We start from the raw sequence: 14,812 nt of genomic DNA, 5'->3' as shown, positions 1-14,812 counted from the left end.
GCTGTGCCACTGATCTGGTGTGTGTCAACTTGGACAGCCTACCTCCCCTCTCACCCCCTTCATCAGTCTCATCTATTAAGAGTGGAGGCTCTCTGCGCAATGGGGCCCCCGGGCGTGACACTAATGCACCAGCCAGCTTTGCTCCTACCTTGAGTCGCTGCACTATCTCCTTGATGTCCTCAGGGCTGCTGTCCGCGGCCTGGATGGAGACATGGTCCCCTCTGCCGTAGAAGATCCGGAGGGTGCTGGGATCAGGAGTCCAGCCGATCACATCCCTGCAGAAGCAGTTGAACACCACCTCCTTGGTGGCGAGGTCCAGCAGGACGATGAACTCGTTGGAGATGGCCAAGATGCACTCGATCTCCACCCCCTGAGCAAAGTCCTGGGCTGAGACGCGCCAGGCGATGGCCCCGCTACTGTACTGCTCCGCCCCCACACGCGCCTTCATCTTCTCTTTCTTCTTGGAAGTCAGGGAGATCAAGTTGAATTTCCCCGTGGAGTCGATGGGCGTATTAGTGACGCAGTTCTCTGCCAGGTCCTTCAGGTACTCCTGCCTGGTGCGCGTCGCCATGGTGTGGAACTTGTCAGACTTGTGCGCGGCATTCTCAGCATTGATCACCTTGGCCAGTAAGAAGTCTCTAAAGATGTCAGACTTGCGGAAGGTGACGCCGCTGGGGATGGGGGGGCCGAAGGGGGGAGCATCTTTGGATCTGGTCACAGCCACGCTTAGGAAACGAAGGGGAGGAGAAAAACCACTTAGAAGAGCTGTCTCCCGCTAGCGCAGCAGCTTCAGGACACATCATGTGTCTTCCTGGATAGGGCTAGCTGTGCAAAACTGGCTAGGGGTTTCTGTGCGCCCGAAGGAAGGCGCCTTTCGGAGGGCAGGTGCTCAACCCCAGCTGAAACTCAGGCCCCTGAAGTAAGGCACCAGGTCCCGTAGCCTGGTGCCAAGTAAGGCACCAGGTCCCGTAGCCCCAGTCTTCTTCGAGCGATTCACAGAGCTGGAATCAGAAAGCCTCTGTTCCCAGAGCAGAACGGCAGGAGAAACATTAACTCAAGCCACCCACACGTCCCCCACCCAGTGACTGCCTGGAGCATTCAGTCATGTTCGCTCTCACACAGTGCCAACATAGCCTGAGACCTCGGGTCAGAGCCTCGCCAGTGCGAACAGGCATCCTTCCCCCAGCACCTGCGGCCAGTTGAGCGGAAGAGCAGACAGCACCATCCCGGTGCAGAAAGCCAAGGGGCGCGGGTGGTGACACAGAACCCGAGCTGGCAGCCGAGAGCCAGGTGTCTAAAAGCCAACGGTGGGTTAGCAGCAGTTGAGGCTTACCTATAGCAAACGTTCTCAGTGCAAGGGCTGTGGACTCTGACAATGATAAAGACATGCTGGAAGTGTGAGCGGATATTCTGGGGGGTGAAAGGCAACGCTCCAGGCTCCTGGAAGATGATTGTGACTATGTCGTTTCCTATGTGCCGCTTCCTGAGTAGCTACCAAGGTAGGAACACACACACACGTTAGTGCCCCGGGTGCCGCATAAAGACAGCATTAACGGGCAAACACGCGCAAGGCAGATGACAAAGGCTCCGGGGGACCTCGCCGTCCGGTCAGATGGCGAGAGGAGAAGCGGGCAGGAAAATCGGGCCTGACCCAGCACAGAGACGTAGCCACAAGATTTGAAATGTTAAAGCGAATCCCATTTGGAGAGCCTGGGCTGCTGGCAGCTGCATGGAGAGCGGGATCGCCCTTCACCTCCCAAACCAGCGGGCACCACATTGCTGTGTTCTCCCTGCCAGAGCACGTGGAAGGACTCGGCAATGCCAGTCAGCGATGGGACAGAGCCACAATCACTGCTAGCTTTGTGGGGAGCCCAGCAGACTGCTCTCCATCTGAGCTCTCTGTGCCCATGGCACGGCTCCTTTGCAGACGGGGAAGGGTATCGAGACTCTCAGGCCAGTTCCTGGCAGTCTGGCGCCTAGCTCCGATTACAAACCCAGATTGTCAGGAGCCCAGCTGCTATTTGCCCCCAGCCCAGCCCAGAGGAGGGATGGGCCAGTGGGCAGGAGACCCAGGTTCTCTTCCCAGCTCTGCCATGACTATGACCGTGGCCAAGTCATTCAGTCTGGCTGTGCGTCAGCTCCCAGCAGTGCGTCCAGCGGGGACGACTGCACGGCTTTCCTCCCGGAGCGTGAGAGGATGAATCCACTGGAGTGTGTGCAACAGAGCACGGACACTTTCTCCTTCCTTACTCACCTACAGGACCCGCACCCAGAGCACCCTGGACATCCCACGCTGCCTGACAGCCGAACCCGGGAAGTCTGAAAACACATTTGCCTAGGGAGCGAGGGGAATCTGACCCTGGTCATCAGAACAGCGCCACCTCCAGCCATTGTGTGGCACGCCAGAGCCCCGCAGGCTCCCCAGCGCCCTGGGCTCTGCCAGCTGAAGGGCCGTTTACCTGCTGCCGGTTGTTGAGTGTGTAGGGGAGCATGGTGGAGACGTGGAACATGATCTCGTAGTCCTGATACGTGGTGTACAGAGAGTGGGTGCCGGTGGAGTCGGCTGCGAAGCAGAGGAAGAGAACAGGGAGCTAGCTGACGCGCTCGGCGAGCTGACGTAGCACACGCGCAGAGGAACGCTGTGCCGGCAAGCTCCGCATGCGCTCTGTAGCCACGGGCACCGATGCCCCCTGCCCGCAGACCCCTTGCCGCACACACTGGGACTTACTCTTTGTGTCCAACTGGGCAGCGTACTTGCTGAAGGCTTTCAGACAGACCTTCTCCCCGATGAGGGAGAGGAACTCTTCGAAGGCTGGCCCAGCCTCCTCATTATTGTACATCTCCTCCTCTGAGCTCTGGCGTGCTTTGCAGTACAGGATCCCCACCTTGTGCTTCCTGCAGAGCTGCGCGAGTGGGAAGGGGCGTGAGACGCTGCCTGCTCTGTCACCAATCTCCCACCCCTCCCACCAGCAGGGTGCCACGCCTGGCCGAGCGCAGCCCAGCCCAGAGGATGGAGCGCTCAAAGGGGCCTAGGTGACTTAGAAGCATGAGTCCCATCACAAAGAGGATGGAGCCCCAGGGCCTAGCTCTGCTCCGAGATCAGCTTTCTGCCTTTGCAGACTGGCTGCAAATGGCCGCAAGCTATGCCCCTCTTCTAGCCGAGCTCAATGCCGATCCCCGAGCCAGCCCCTCATCCCCGTTCCCAGATTTGCAGCGGGTCTCCCACAGCTGACAACAGGACCCCCAGAGGGCACGAAGCACAGCTCAGCACTGCCCATCTGCTGCACGCGACTCACCCCCTGCTCGTCAAGTTTCAGGAGCTGCTCTGTGACTTTCGGTGTGTTCATGGCAAGCCGCAGACAGTGGATGTTCAGCTCAGGGACCACATACTCCAGCACGTCCTTCAGGGGGAGGCCACGCACCGTCCCATGCTTGGTGGTGGTGGGAGTCGCGTCTTCCAGGATGGAGCCTCGCAGGGTCACGAGCTGCACCAAACACATAGAAGTGGGGAGAGGAGTTACAATCCTGTTCTCTGGGAACCGGCATGTCTCCAGGCAGACCTCCTGGCACAGGACGTCAGCCACTTCAGCCACGAGCTTGCCACGGAAATCCTGCTTAGAGAACTAAGAATGAGATGGCTTTGCTTAGGGAGGTCGGGCACGCCAGTGAGGGTCTTTGCAAACCTGCAGGGATGAGCTTCTCCTAGGAAAACACACTGTGCTTTCTAGACTCAGTAACCAGCGCAATGGTAAGGTCTCCAAACATACAAGCCAATGTAAAAATAAAGCCAAGTATCAGCATTCGACAGACTTGAACAGAGGTAGCACCTAAGCCCCCAACTGCGCCAGGCGCTGCCCAGACCCCAACCAAGGCCAGGGCCCTGTGGCACTGGGCACTGCACAGCCCCTGACCGAGGCAGTCCCTGACTCAGAGAGCTCCCAGTCTGAATAGACAAAACAGGCACAAACTGGGAGAAAGGAAGGATCCTCACCCCCATCTCGCAGACTGGGGGAAACAGGTCCACAGAGATCCAGTCGTGCCCGAGGTCAGACAGGGTGTCTCTCCTGGGTTCCAGCCAAACCCCTTCACCATGGAGCCCCCCTTCTTTTACAAGTACAAATAAAACAGTGCAACCCTTCTTCGGGATCTCCTCCAGCACTCTGCCTGCCTGGGGGAAAGGTGGCGAATCTCTGGAACCGCCCTGTCCCTTGCACCGACTGCAGGTGTACCTGGCTCTTCATTCGAGCCACACACCTGGCCTAGGACAAGTCACCAGGCCAGCCCCTTTGCCTACTGCGGGGCCCTCAGCACCTGCGATTGCAGAGGCCGGACCAGGAGAGCACCAGGAGCGGGAGCCCCCAGCGTCAGCACTGAGACCCTGGCTCGTGGCGCCGACGCCCGCCCCTGGCAGGAGCACGGAGGCAGGGCCGGTCACCAGGCTCGCGGGGATGCCGGAGAGTGCTGAAACTTCCCGCTGTGGCCTGTTCCGGCTGCCGCTGCGAGCAGGCTGCTTGGCAAGCCGATGGCAAGCCACGGCTCCCTCTGCTGGGGGCCAATCGGATTTCAAGGGCCGTTCTAAAGTCTCTCTAAGGGCATGTAAGCCCAGGGTTTTCCAACCCGGGCTCAAACCCAGGGCTCTGGCATGCACACTGCAGTAACCACGTCCCAGAGTCCGAGAGCCCCCACTCTAGCCCTAAGACCGCAGTGCTCGGGGGAAAACCTCACTGCCCGCCCTGCACAGTACCAGCAGGCAGCTCCCTAACCCACCTGCAGCCAAGCACTTACGCAGCTTGCAGAGGTCCTCTGCTGAGCCCAGACCCGGTCCTCTAGCTCAGAGCAGGGTCCCCGATTCAGGCCCTGCCGCCTGCCCAACCCCTGCAGGGAGGGACCTGGAGCCACCCTCCTGACAGCTGATTGAACCTGACGGGGAAGGTTAGCGCCGCAGCATACCAGAACCCTGCTTGTGCCCCACAGGACGAGGCTGGGGGGCCCTCGGACAGAGGTGGTTTCCAAAGACCCCCTCGATCCAGAATACAGACACGCAGGCACTCTCTGGAGGAAGACAGCAGCCGTGGCCGCCCCAGACGAGAGGACGTACCTCGCTGGTCCGGAAGATAATCCTGTACTGGTACTGGGGCCCGTGGTCTTTATGATCCTCCAACTTCTCTCTCCTGATGCTCACAGCCACTGGTCCCAGCTTCTCATCCACGCCAAAGTAGTTGGAATGCTCTGAAAAAGCAAGGAGGTGCCTTGCCAGAGAACAGGAGCAGGTACCGGGCAGAGGGGCTGGTCGAGTGAACGGCATCCTGGAGACACGAGTCACTGACGTGCCCTCAGCAGAGAGCAATGGGCCGGTCTGAGCGGAGCTCGTTGTTACGGAGCCCTGGCACTGCGCACTCGTGTATGGAAGCTAGTTTCGGAGCACTCAGGAATATAAACCTTTGTACGTGCCACGAGGGACATCCTAGTTCTGGTGCAATGCTCAGCCCTGGCACCGGCAAACTCAGTAGAACCAGAATCTGCCCTGACCACGAGCTACCCTAGCAGATATGCACACACCCATCCGCCCCTGCAGGGTTATTGTTAGAAAAGCCCCAAACCACCAGCTCTCCACTAAACACAATTCCATCAGCCCAGCCCCACATTAGACACGCCAACAGACCCCTTGGGAGCCACCCTACAATAATAAGCCAGGCTGTGGGCACAGAGTCACAACGACAAACCCGGCAACATTTCAGCCCCAAGGTGATCAGACAGAGCTGTTCACCCCTCGTGTGTGACAACACAAGGCAGAACACTGAAGGCTGATACAGGAAGTGACTTTCTCTACACAATTAGCATGCGAAATTCATTGCCACATGTATCACTGAGACCAAAAAATGTAGCAGGGCTCCGGCTTGGGTATCGATATAGTTACAAAGAATGCCCAGAGCAAGGCTTTAGCAGCCCAGGCCTGGGAGAGGGTATTAAACCCTCTTGCTCTGGGACACAGACAAGCCTTTAACTAGTGAGGGTTCGGAAGACCCCTTCTCAGGGGGCAGGCAATCCCATCACTACGGGGTCTCTAGCACTTCCCGTTGGTGCTGGCCTCTGTTGGGAGACAAGAGGCTGGGCTGGCCAGAGCCAGTCTGGTAACGCAGATGTTACCTGACCTGCGGGAGCTGGGCCGAGCGGCAGGACGCCGCAGCTTTGCAGGGCTGGAGGCGACTGCCCGAGGCGCTGCTGGGGCGTTACCTTTGCCATGGAAATAGAGTTGGTAGTAGCGGGCCCCCAGGTCGACGTGCTCCACGTTGTAGCGTGTTAGCCTGCTGGGGCTCCTCTGCAGCTCCCTGGGGACCTCCAGCACGGAGATGCTGGCATTGGTGCAGTAGGCGTTGAGGGAGGGCTCCAGGAAGCCCCCCTCGCCCGCAGCCCCGCCGGGGGAGCCAGCCGACGCCCTGGAGAAGCTGACGGTGCGCTCGCACATGCCGCCCACCTCGTTGCGGAAGTGGGGGCAGCTGAGCAGCAGGTCGTTGCTGTTGTTATCCCCGAGGTCGTGCTCCAGGCTCTCCTTGTCGTTGAGGTCTTCGGTGCTGGCGAAGGCCGGGTCCAGCTCCCCCAGGCCGTAGGCCCGGGAGAGGGCAGCCGAGACGGCCGAGGCGGCCGAGGCGCCCGTCGTGGTATTCCGCCGCTGCGCCACCACTACTCGGGTGGCTGCCACCTGGTTGAGGTTGAAGAGCAGGCTCTGCACGTCGTAGTGAGCGAAGCTCTTCTGGCAGACCCAGGCCTTGCCACCCTCCTCCGGCTCCGCCAAGGCCCTCCCGGGCTCCCCATCGCTCCGGCTGCTCCGCAGCTTCTTGAAGATGGAGTCGCCTCCTGCCTCCCCCTTGGGGCCCTTCTTGCGGGGCTTCTCCTTCGGAGGAATGGGGGAGTCCTCAGGGGGGAGCCCCAGGCCGTTCCTCACATCCGCCTGGGCGCTGCCAGCCGCTTGCAGGCTGGAGGCTGTGCTGGTGTTGGCCAGCAGCAGGTCGCTCGGCTTCTCGGGCGGCAGGCATCGCTGGGCCGGCTTCTCGCCGCGGAGCTCACTGAGCATGTCGAACAAGCTCTGTTCCGAGACGCCCTGCACGTCTATGGAGGAGGTGCTGCCGTACTCGCGGAAGAGGGGCAGGCCGCTCCCCAGCTTGGCCCCACGGGGCTCGAGGGCCTCTTCCAAATCACACTCGCTGAGGGTGATCTCGCTGTTACTCCTGTTGCGCAGCGGGACGAAAGCCCTGCCAGGCGATCGGGGCCAACCCTCCTGGAACTCCACGTCCTTGGATCTCCTCCTGGAGAGCCGGTGCAAGCCCCTGAGCCCTGAGGAGCCCAGGCTGGTGGGAGGAGGCTGCTGCCTATTCTGGAATCCCTTGGGTGAAAGAAAAGTCCTGCTGATGCCTGTCGAAGTTTCCATGTCCCTCGTGGGGCTTGGAGCGGCTGGATCCTTCAGTGTCTCTCTCTTTGGGGGCCAGTCGGCAATCCTGGCGCGCACGCCCATCTTTGGCATGGCAGGCGTGGTGGTGGTGGGCCGTGGCCCAGGCAGACTGTCCCCAGCTGGCTGCGAGGTGCCACCATTCTGCGCCCAGAAGCCTGGCGAGAAGTAATCCCCCCGCGTGCCAGCCAGACCGTCATTCCCCTTCAGCGCTGGTCCGCCAACATCCACACTTGCATGTGGAATGGGTCGATAGGATGTCATACTCCAAGGTCAGCGCTAAACCCTACTTCCAGGGGGAAAGGTCCGCTCATCTCCAGTGTGAAACCGGCCCCTCAGCCATTGCTGGGTGCAGCCAGGGCAGAATGGAAAGGCAAGGGCTTGCCAGAGCCAGCGTTACGACTTTCTGCCTGCTCGTCCCATGCTGCCATCCTCGCTCCCCGGGAGCCTGCAGCCTTTTATCGGGAGGCAACAGATTGGATCTGGTCCGAGGGGAAAGTCACTGCTCAGCCCTTGTTCCCAGCTGGTGCTGCTCCGGGGATGACAGTTCCAGATGCAGGCCAGGCGGGTGCAGTACCATTTCCCAGGCCTCCTAAAGCAGGGAGAGTAAAGGGAAACATTAGCAAAACGATGGAGGATTGAGCTTGTGAGTTCTTTGCAATGCTACTCACAGCAACTCTACAAATGGCCTTGCTTCTCTCCCCCTCCGCTACTATTCATGGTACCGCCCGGAGCCCCACCAGGCAGACAGTGGCCGACTCCTCCCCATTTCACAGGGGAGATCTGAGGGCCAGGAACTTGCCCAAGGTCACCCAGGCAGTCTGCAGCAGAAGTGGGGATTGAACCCACAACCAGTGCCTTACGCTCCCTGGGTTGCTAGGGGGCTGGGTTTTCCAGGGTCTGGGGCAGCCTGCCTTGCACGCTGCCCAGTGGCCTGACACCCATTTGGAATAAAACCCAATTAACCCCAACCCCTGCCAATTTCCCACACACTGGAACCCTGCATTCTGACCGGCTCGAGCTTTAATTCCAAGTCCAGCCCCCTTCTGTGTGACTGCCACAGGGAGCGACGCGGGTGCGGGTTTGGGGACAAAGCAGACGTGCCGGCCAGGCGTAGGACTGACGGCTGCTAGACCAGGCTGTAGTTGCAGGCACTGGTTTCTTAGGCTGCACGTAAAATCGTTGCAGGTTGAGTTCCTACTTTCGTCCTGCTCGGAAGTTGGTGTATTTAAAGCAGTGCACCAAGCGGCACTCACGTGAGCCGCAGAGGTGGTGACTGTCCTGAGGCTGCAAAGAACGAGCGCCACTGAAATGCACACCTGTGTATCACACGCTCCGAACTGATAACAGCTAACTGGAGATCCCCCGGGAGTTCCAGGAAGGCTGCTTTGCTCACTTGGCTGACTGACAACAGTTCACTCCCCACTCCGGCTCCACCTGTCGCATTTCCCCCAAAGAACCTTCCCTCCTCAGGTAAAAGCCGTTCAGACCTTTCCCCAGGGTTAAAACATCTTGACTGGGTAGTGCTGCAAGTATCATCTAAGCCATAGGAAACTGAGTGACAGCTGCAGCATGAAATGGATTTAAACCCACAAAAGCAAGGAAAGCCCCGAGTTCAGACTGAATGTGCCCAGGCACCAAAAGGGAAAGGAGGCCGCTGTTGGCCCGGCCACCCGAGCCAAACAGAGACCACGGAGCAGACTAAACATGAGAGGACTTCCCTCTTCCCCCATGACTGTTTAGTTTCCCTAAGAGCCTTTGGTGAGGGACCTTGTCAGGCTTTCGGAAGGCCAAGAACACGAGCCACTGGATCCCACCTTGGCCACATGCTTGCGGATTCCCTGAAAGAATTCGAACACGTTGGCGAGGCGGGATTTCCCTTTATAAAAGCCGGGCTGACTCTTCCCTGACCTATCGGGTTCAGCTGCGTGTCTGAGAATTGTGTTCAGAATTTTCACTGCGTTTGGATCAGGCTGTTATCCAGACAGCGAAATTAATCATGTGACCCATTTTTATATGGCAACAACATTTAAGATGACTAGTAAATGCATCTAATACTGCAGCTGGAACAGCTCCCACGTCTGTGGAAGGTGGGCAAAGGATCTCGCTGGCTAGAAAACAACCAAGGACTGTGAACGTGAATTCTCAGTGGCCCTGTCTTTTTCTCCCCACCCCCCAAATGTTTTCTGAAATACCAGTTTGATCTTCTGTCTACAGCTGCAGAGTGCGGCCCATTGGATTGCTGGTGCCTCCCATAACGTGGTGGGCCTTTGGATACCTAGCACCGTACAGACCTCCAACTGAACAAGACAAAGGGATGCTCCAGGGATCGCATGACACTTCCATTCTGAGCTCAAGCAGAGCAGAGGATTTCAACCAGTTGGCTCCGTCAGTGTTTGCAGAGCAAGGCCACTGAACGTGGACATTTTTCTGTATAACAAAAATATAGCCCAGCACTATATATAGCCCAACTGGCCCTTCTTCGACACCAAGTGATTTGCAGAGAATCTCTTGCCTGTCCTATGGTCACACACAGCAGTCCCACGGCGCCAGAGCAGGGTACTGTGTGGTGATAGCCACAAAGCGAGGCAGGCCCTGCCGTGAAGAGCTCACAAACAAGACACTTCCCCTCCACACAGAGCTGCAGAGAGGGGGAGTAACTTGCCAAAGGTCACCTAGCTGGGAGCAGAACCCATGCTGCCTCCTCCCAGTAGGCATTGAGCAATTATCCGGGTGCTGTGCAGGGCAAGGGAAATAACCTAACCAGAACAGACTCAAACCCGGGGGCCTGGGAGTGAGAGCGTTACTGAGTGGGCACCGTGCTGGGGCACTGTATAAATCCGAGGAGAGGAACACCAGAAATCCCAGTGGTGATTTTAGCCAGGCTAGGAGAAGTCATCCCCAGCCCATTGGTTCCAAACAGGCTCTGTGACAAAGCACGACTGTTCTTAATGTTTCCTCTGAATATTGTGGGGGTGCCTCAGTTTCCCCTAGGCAGTTCTTAAGTCTCTAGGGGGTGGGGTAAGGGTATATGATCATTGCAGAGCCCTAGAGAGCAGGTGTGTGCAGGGGTCTGGACACAGAGAATGGCTGACACCCTGTTTCCTGGCCACTGATTGCCTGGGCCCTTCCCTCCGCAAGGTGAGAGCTAAAGGGTTGGAGAACAAAGGGATCCGGTGACCTCCTGGCCCGGGAAAGGGACGAAGCCCAGAGGAGGAGGGGCTGGAGGGAGTTTCCGTTTGGGGCTGGCTGGAGACATGGAGTGAAGGGCAGACGTGGTTGTCTGGCTCACTGCCCCCAAAATGGACCCGGCTGAGGGGTCTGGTTCTCTGCATCTACAAGCTCTGTGTTAGACCATGTTCCTGTCGTCTAATAAACCTCCTGTTTTACTGGCTGGCTGAGAGTCCCGTCTGACTGCGGAGTTGGGGGGCAGGACCCTCTGGCTTCCTTAAGACCCCGCCTGGGCGGACTCGCTGTGGGAAGCACACGGAGGGGCAGAGGAGGCTGAATGCTCCGAGGAAGGTGGAAGCTGCATGAGCTGTGTGTCCTGCAGACAGGCTGCTCACAGAAAGGAGACTTCCCCGGAGTCCTGACTGGCTTCATGGGGAGCAGTTCCAGAGCATCGCCCGGGGACTCCGTGACAGGCTCTTTGCACAAAAGTCCTTTTAGATACCACTGCCGCCCGTCCCTTTCCCTTACAAACCCTGCCCCACTCAGTTACCATGGGGCTGGCCCCCCACAACTGTAAAAGAGCTGGAGGCTACAGACTGGATCGACAAGGCAGATGGGAGGCTGGAGACAGGATATACTACCAGAGTAAATTCTTGCTTTATCAACCTCCCAGAATCATCTGCAGAGCCGCTGAGCAAAGAAGCCCTGGAGGAAGGATGCCCCAGGAACCCACACTTTAAACAGCTCCAGCCTCCCTTCACCACAAAGCACAGGGAAAGTGCCTCGGTTTCACTTTCATGCAGCTGGGGGACAGGAGACATCTATTTCAGGGGCCAGGGCAGCTGCTTGGCATCTTACCAGTTCCTGGACGTTTCTCTTTTCCGTCAGCAGCTTCAAGAAAAGAGCAGAGAACCTGCCTTTCAGCCTTCTCTGACAGAAAGGAAGAAATAGGTCAGCCACTTAGATACACAGAAGGGCAAGAGACACTAAACCACCCTCAGCAATGGAAATCAGATGCCGGACAGACTGCGGGGCTCTGCTGGAGAGTAAGACTGGAGAGCTGCTAACCTCCACGGAGAGGGTTTTCGTACTGAAGCCTGAAAGCAGGCGCTGGGTAAGGAGGTGGCAGTGAATGCAAGGTCCCAGACAAGGTGAGGAGAGTGCTCTGATGCACAGATTTGATCAGACAGAAGGTGGCAGATTCGCTGTCCAACCCCCTCCCCCCGCACACACCCCCTCACCCCCAGTGGCACCAGGGGCCTCGATCAGGGATCAGGGCCGTTGGGCTAGGCACCATGCAGCACACAGTACAGTTTCTTAGGCGCCACTTCTCCCTTGCCCTACACCTGGTGCCGTCATTTACACCAGTGTAAAGGGATTGCAAAGTGGAACCAGGCGAGCGCAAAGCAGGCACAAGCAAGTGCTCACGGTGCAGGACTAGAGGGAATCAGGCCCACAGAGTTTCAAGCCAGACGGGAGCATTACAGTAACATAGTCTGACCTCCTGCACAGGGCAAGCCAGAGATGCCCCATCCAGCCCGAGAACTAGCGGCTGAGACAGAGAGATTTCAAGTCTCCGTGCCCCTCGGGAAGTGCTCCAGCATTCCTAGAGACGACCGGATGATCACAATTCACTCCCAGGCACGCTTTGCTGCAGCAACATGGACAGAACCCAGAAGGAGAAGAACATGGAGAAATACGGGTAGATCTCCTACACCTCATAACTTCTCCAAGCCCAGGAAGGCTGAGAATCAGCAGGACCAAGAAAGGATCTCTAGGGGCAGGACAGCAGCTCGACGGAGCCTCTTGAAGGACCCCAAGTGAAAGAAGATTGATGGCTGCATCTCAGAGCATTGCCCGGCACGGGGGTCCCAGGGGGCTCCAGGTGAGCGATGGCTCAGGCAGCCATGGGGAAGCGCGCACCACTGCAATGAACTGGAGTGCCCAAGATGTCAGTTTCTTAGCCCTGAAATGGCGGCACTCTCCCTTTCTTTGGTAAAAGTGGCTATTTCTCGGTGTCTCAGCGACCCCTTAGCAGGGATCGGGTCCGTACGAGTGGGTCTACACTGCAATTACAAACCCGCAGCTGGCCCGTGCCACCCGACTCGGGCTAAGGGCTGTTTATTTGCAGAGTAGATGTTCTGGCTTGTGCTGGAGGCCAGGCTCTAGGACCCTGCGAGGTGGGAGGGTCCTAGGGGCTCCAGTCCCAGCCTCTACACTGAAATGAAGCAGCTCCACCAGCCGAGTTGCAGTGTAGACATACCTAAGTGCTTGCTCGTCGAAGAGGACCATGTTTCCCAAACTGGGCTGGTTGCTCCACACCTCTCCGAGACAAGGGGGGGCCTGGGCGAAGAGGCGATCAGAGCAGGAATGTGGCACCAGGCAGCTCAGGGACTGTGAGCTGTGCATTTCACCCCCTCAAGTAGATTCCTGTGCTCCTGGGGACAACAGTGCATGCACAGTGAGCACGTGGCAGATCCCTGCCCTCCTAGCCGCCCTGGCCCTCTGGAAGTAGCACCCAGATGAGTGATGAGCTGCTGCATCCTTTCACCAAGCAGAAGGGCTTTGCGCTCCACAGAGGAAGAGCAGCCTGTGGGTATGGCATTGACAGGGCTCAATTCCCAGCTCCGCCATGGACTTCCTGCGCCACCTTGGGCCAGGGCAGGGAGTGGCTATGAGCCCAGCACAATGGGGGCCCTGATCTCAGCTGCCCTGCAGACACTGCTGAAGTACAGACAACTACTAAGGCACTCAGGCACTTTCCCTCCTGCCTGACAGGGCCCTGGAACAGACTGATACAGTGATTGAAGGATTAGTACGCCTGTGTGTTCCTGCTGCCAGGTCTCTGGGGTAAGAACACTGTCTGCCTCTCTCCTAATTCCACTGCAGCCCCTGCATAAAGCATGCACACAATCCTGGACCTCTACACTAATCTAAACCAATTATAAGAGAAGCCCACTAAGATCACCTCTGTTGAGAATGGATATTAAATCAATATCTGAACGTCTTAATTAAATGCAAGCCAAAGAATCCTAACGAGGGCATCTGCTGCAGACACTGAACGCTGAGCTACCCTCCCCTTGCCCCACGGTCGGCAGATTCTCAGCAGGAGCCCAGGAGTTGCCATGCCAGGAGGCTCACTGCAGAATCCATCTGCAAGCCCAGCGGTGAGAGAAGCAGCTGGGGCTGGGGAAGGGAGGGCGCTCACCTTGTGCTCCATCGCAGCGCCTGGGGATCACTTCCGGGACTGTCCTGCTCTGGAGTGGCCATGGAAGTGCTCGCTGTAATGTTTAGAATGGAGCAATAGAAATGGGCCAGTACAGAAAAGTCAAAACACTCTCTGACATTTTCACAAGTCTCTATTCCAGGCTCCAGGGGGAAGCGGGAGGCACGTTCCGTCTGCGCTGTTGGAGGCATGTAAACAGGGGAAGGAACGTCTCTGCTATCCGCACATTTTAGCTGCCGAGTTCCCAGCGATGGCACATACATTTCTTGCCACATTCATAAAAATAACTGGTTGGAGCTGTGGCTGGCGTCCGCTGAGCGGCCCCGGTGAAGTCAGTAATACTGTGAGATAGCCAGACTTACCGACTCACCCAGGGCCACATAGACCACATCCTGCCTCCCACGGCGGCCAGCACCAGATGTTCTGAGGAAGGTGCAAGAACCAGACAGGCAAATGTGAGATTGTCAGCCCCCTTCTACCACTTAACAGAAACTGGTTTCAGCCCCCAAAGCCGGGGGTTCTCGAGCCTTCCCAAAGTATTTTACTGAGCATTGACCACAACAACTCTGGACAGTTCTGTTATCCAGAAACCTCCAGTCTCTCTTTATTGAATATGGCCAGTTCCTCAGTAGCAAGGAGTTCCACAGTCTCATCATGGACTGAGTTAGACCTTTACACAGGGGATTTGCTCTGTTTTGCCATTAGTGCATCAGAGAAAACCTCTACAACAGATGGGCAAAGCCACTATTTGCACTGAGCTAAATCATCTCAGGTTTAACCAGGGGTAAACTGAACTGGTATGAAGTGCAGCCCAGAGCAACTCTGCCCGTCCCCACTCGGTGGCTGGGATCCCTAGTGCAGAGGAGGCCAGAACATTCTCTCAGCTCCCAAAGTCCCAATTTGCATAAACCTGAGCGCCGCTGCTCTTTACCAAGTCTCAGCATGGGACGGATGCGCTGCCCACAGGTTTC

General features: G+C 57.6%; 1 protein-coding gene across 2 annotated transcripts in view; it reads right to left on the bottom strand.

Moving 5' to 3' along the window:
* Positions 1-14,812, bottom strand: part of SIPA1L3 (signal induced proliferation associated 1 like 3) — a 112,016-nt gene that overhangs the window by 27,196 nt on the left and 70,008 nt on the right. For both annotated transcript variants that reach the window (XM_084612650.1, XM_084612649.1), the window contains 7 exons: positions 6,235-8,036; positions 5,099-5,229; positions 3,297-3,485; positions 2,729-2,903; positions 2,460-2,563; positions 1,334-1,491; positions 149-725 (listed from right to left, as the gene is read on the bottom strand). In XM_084612650.1, the coding sequence (XP_084468776.1) occupies positions 149-725; positions 1,334-1,491; positions 2,460-2,563; positions 2,729-2,903; positions 3,297-3,485; positions 5,099-5,229; positions 6,235-7,708 (2,808 nt within the window). In that variant the 5' untranslated portion in view covers positions 7,709-8,036. The remainder of the gene's footprint in view (positions 1-148; positions 726-1,333; positions 1,492-2,459; positions 2,564-2,728; positions 2,904-3,296; positions 3,486-5,098; positions 5,230-6,234; positions 8,037-14,812) is intronic.

Source organism: Lepidochelys olivacea, assembly GCF_965140295.1.
Source record: "Lepidochelys olivacea isolate rLepOli2 genome assembly, chromosome: 23".
Lineage (NCBI taxonomy): Eukaryota > Metazoa > Chordata > Testudines > Cheloniidae > Lepidochelys > Lepidochelys olivacea.
The sequence above is the reverse complement of the archived record's forward strand: the minus strand, read 5'-3'. Positions and strand labels throughout refer to the sequence as shown.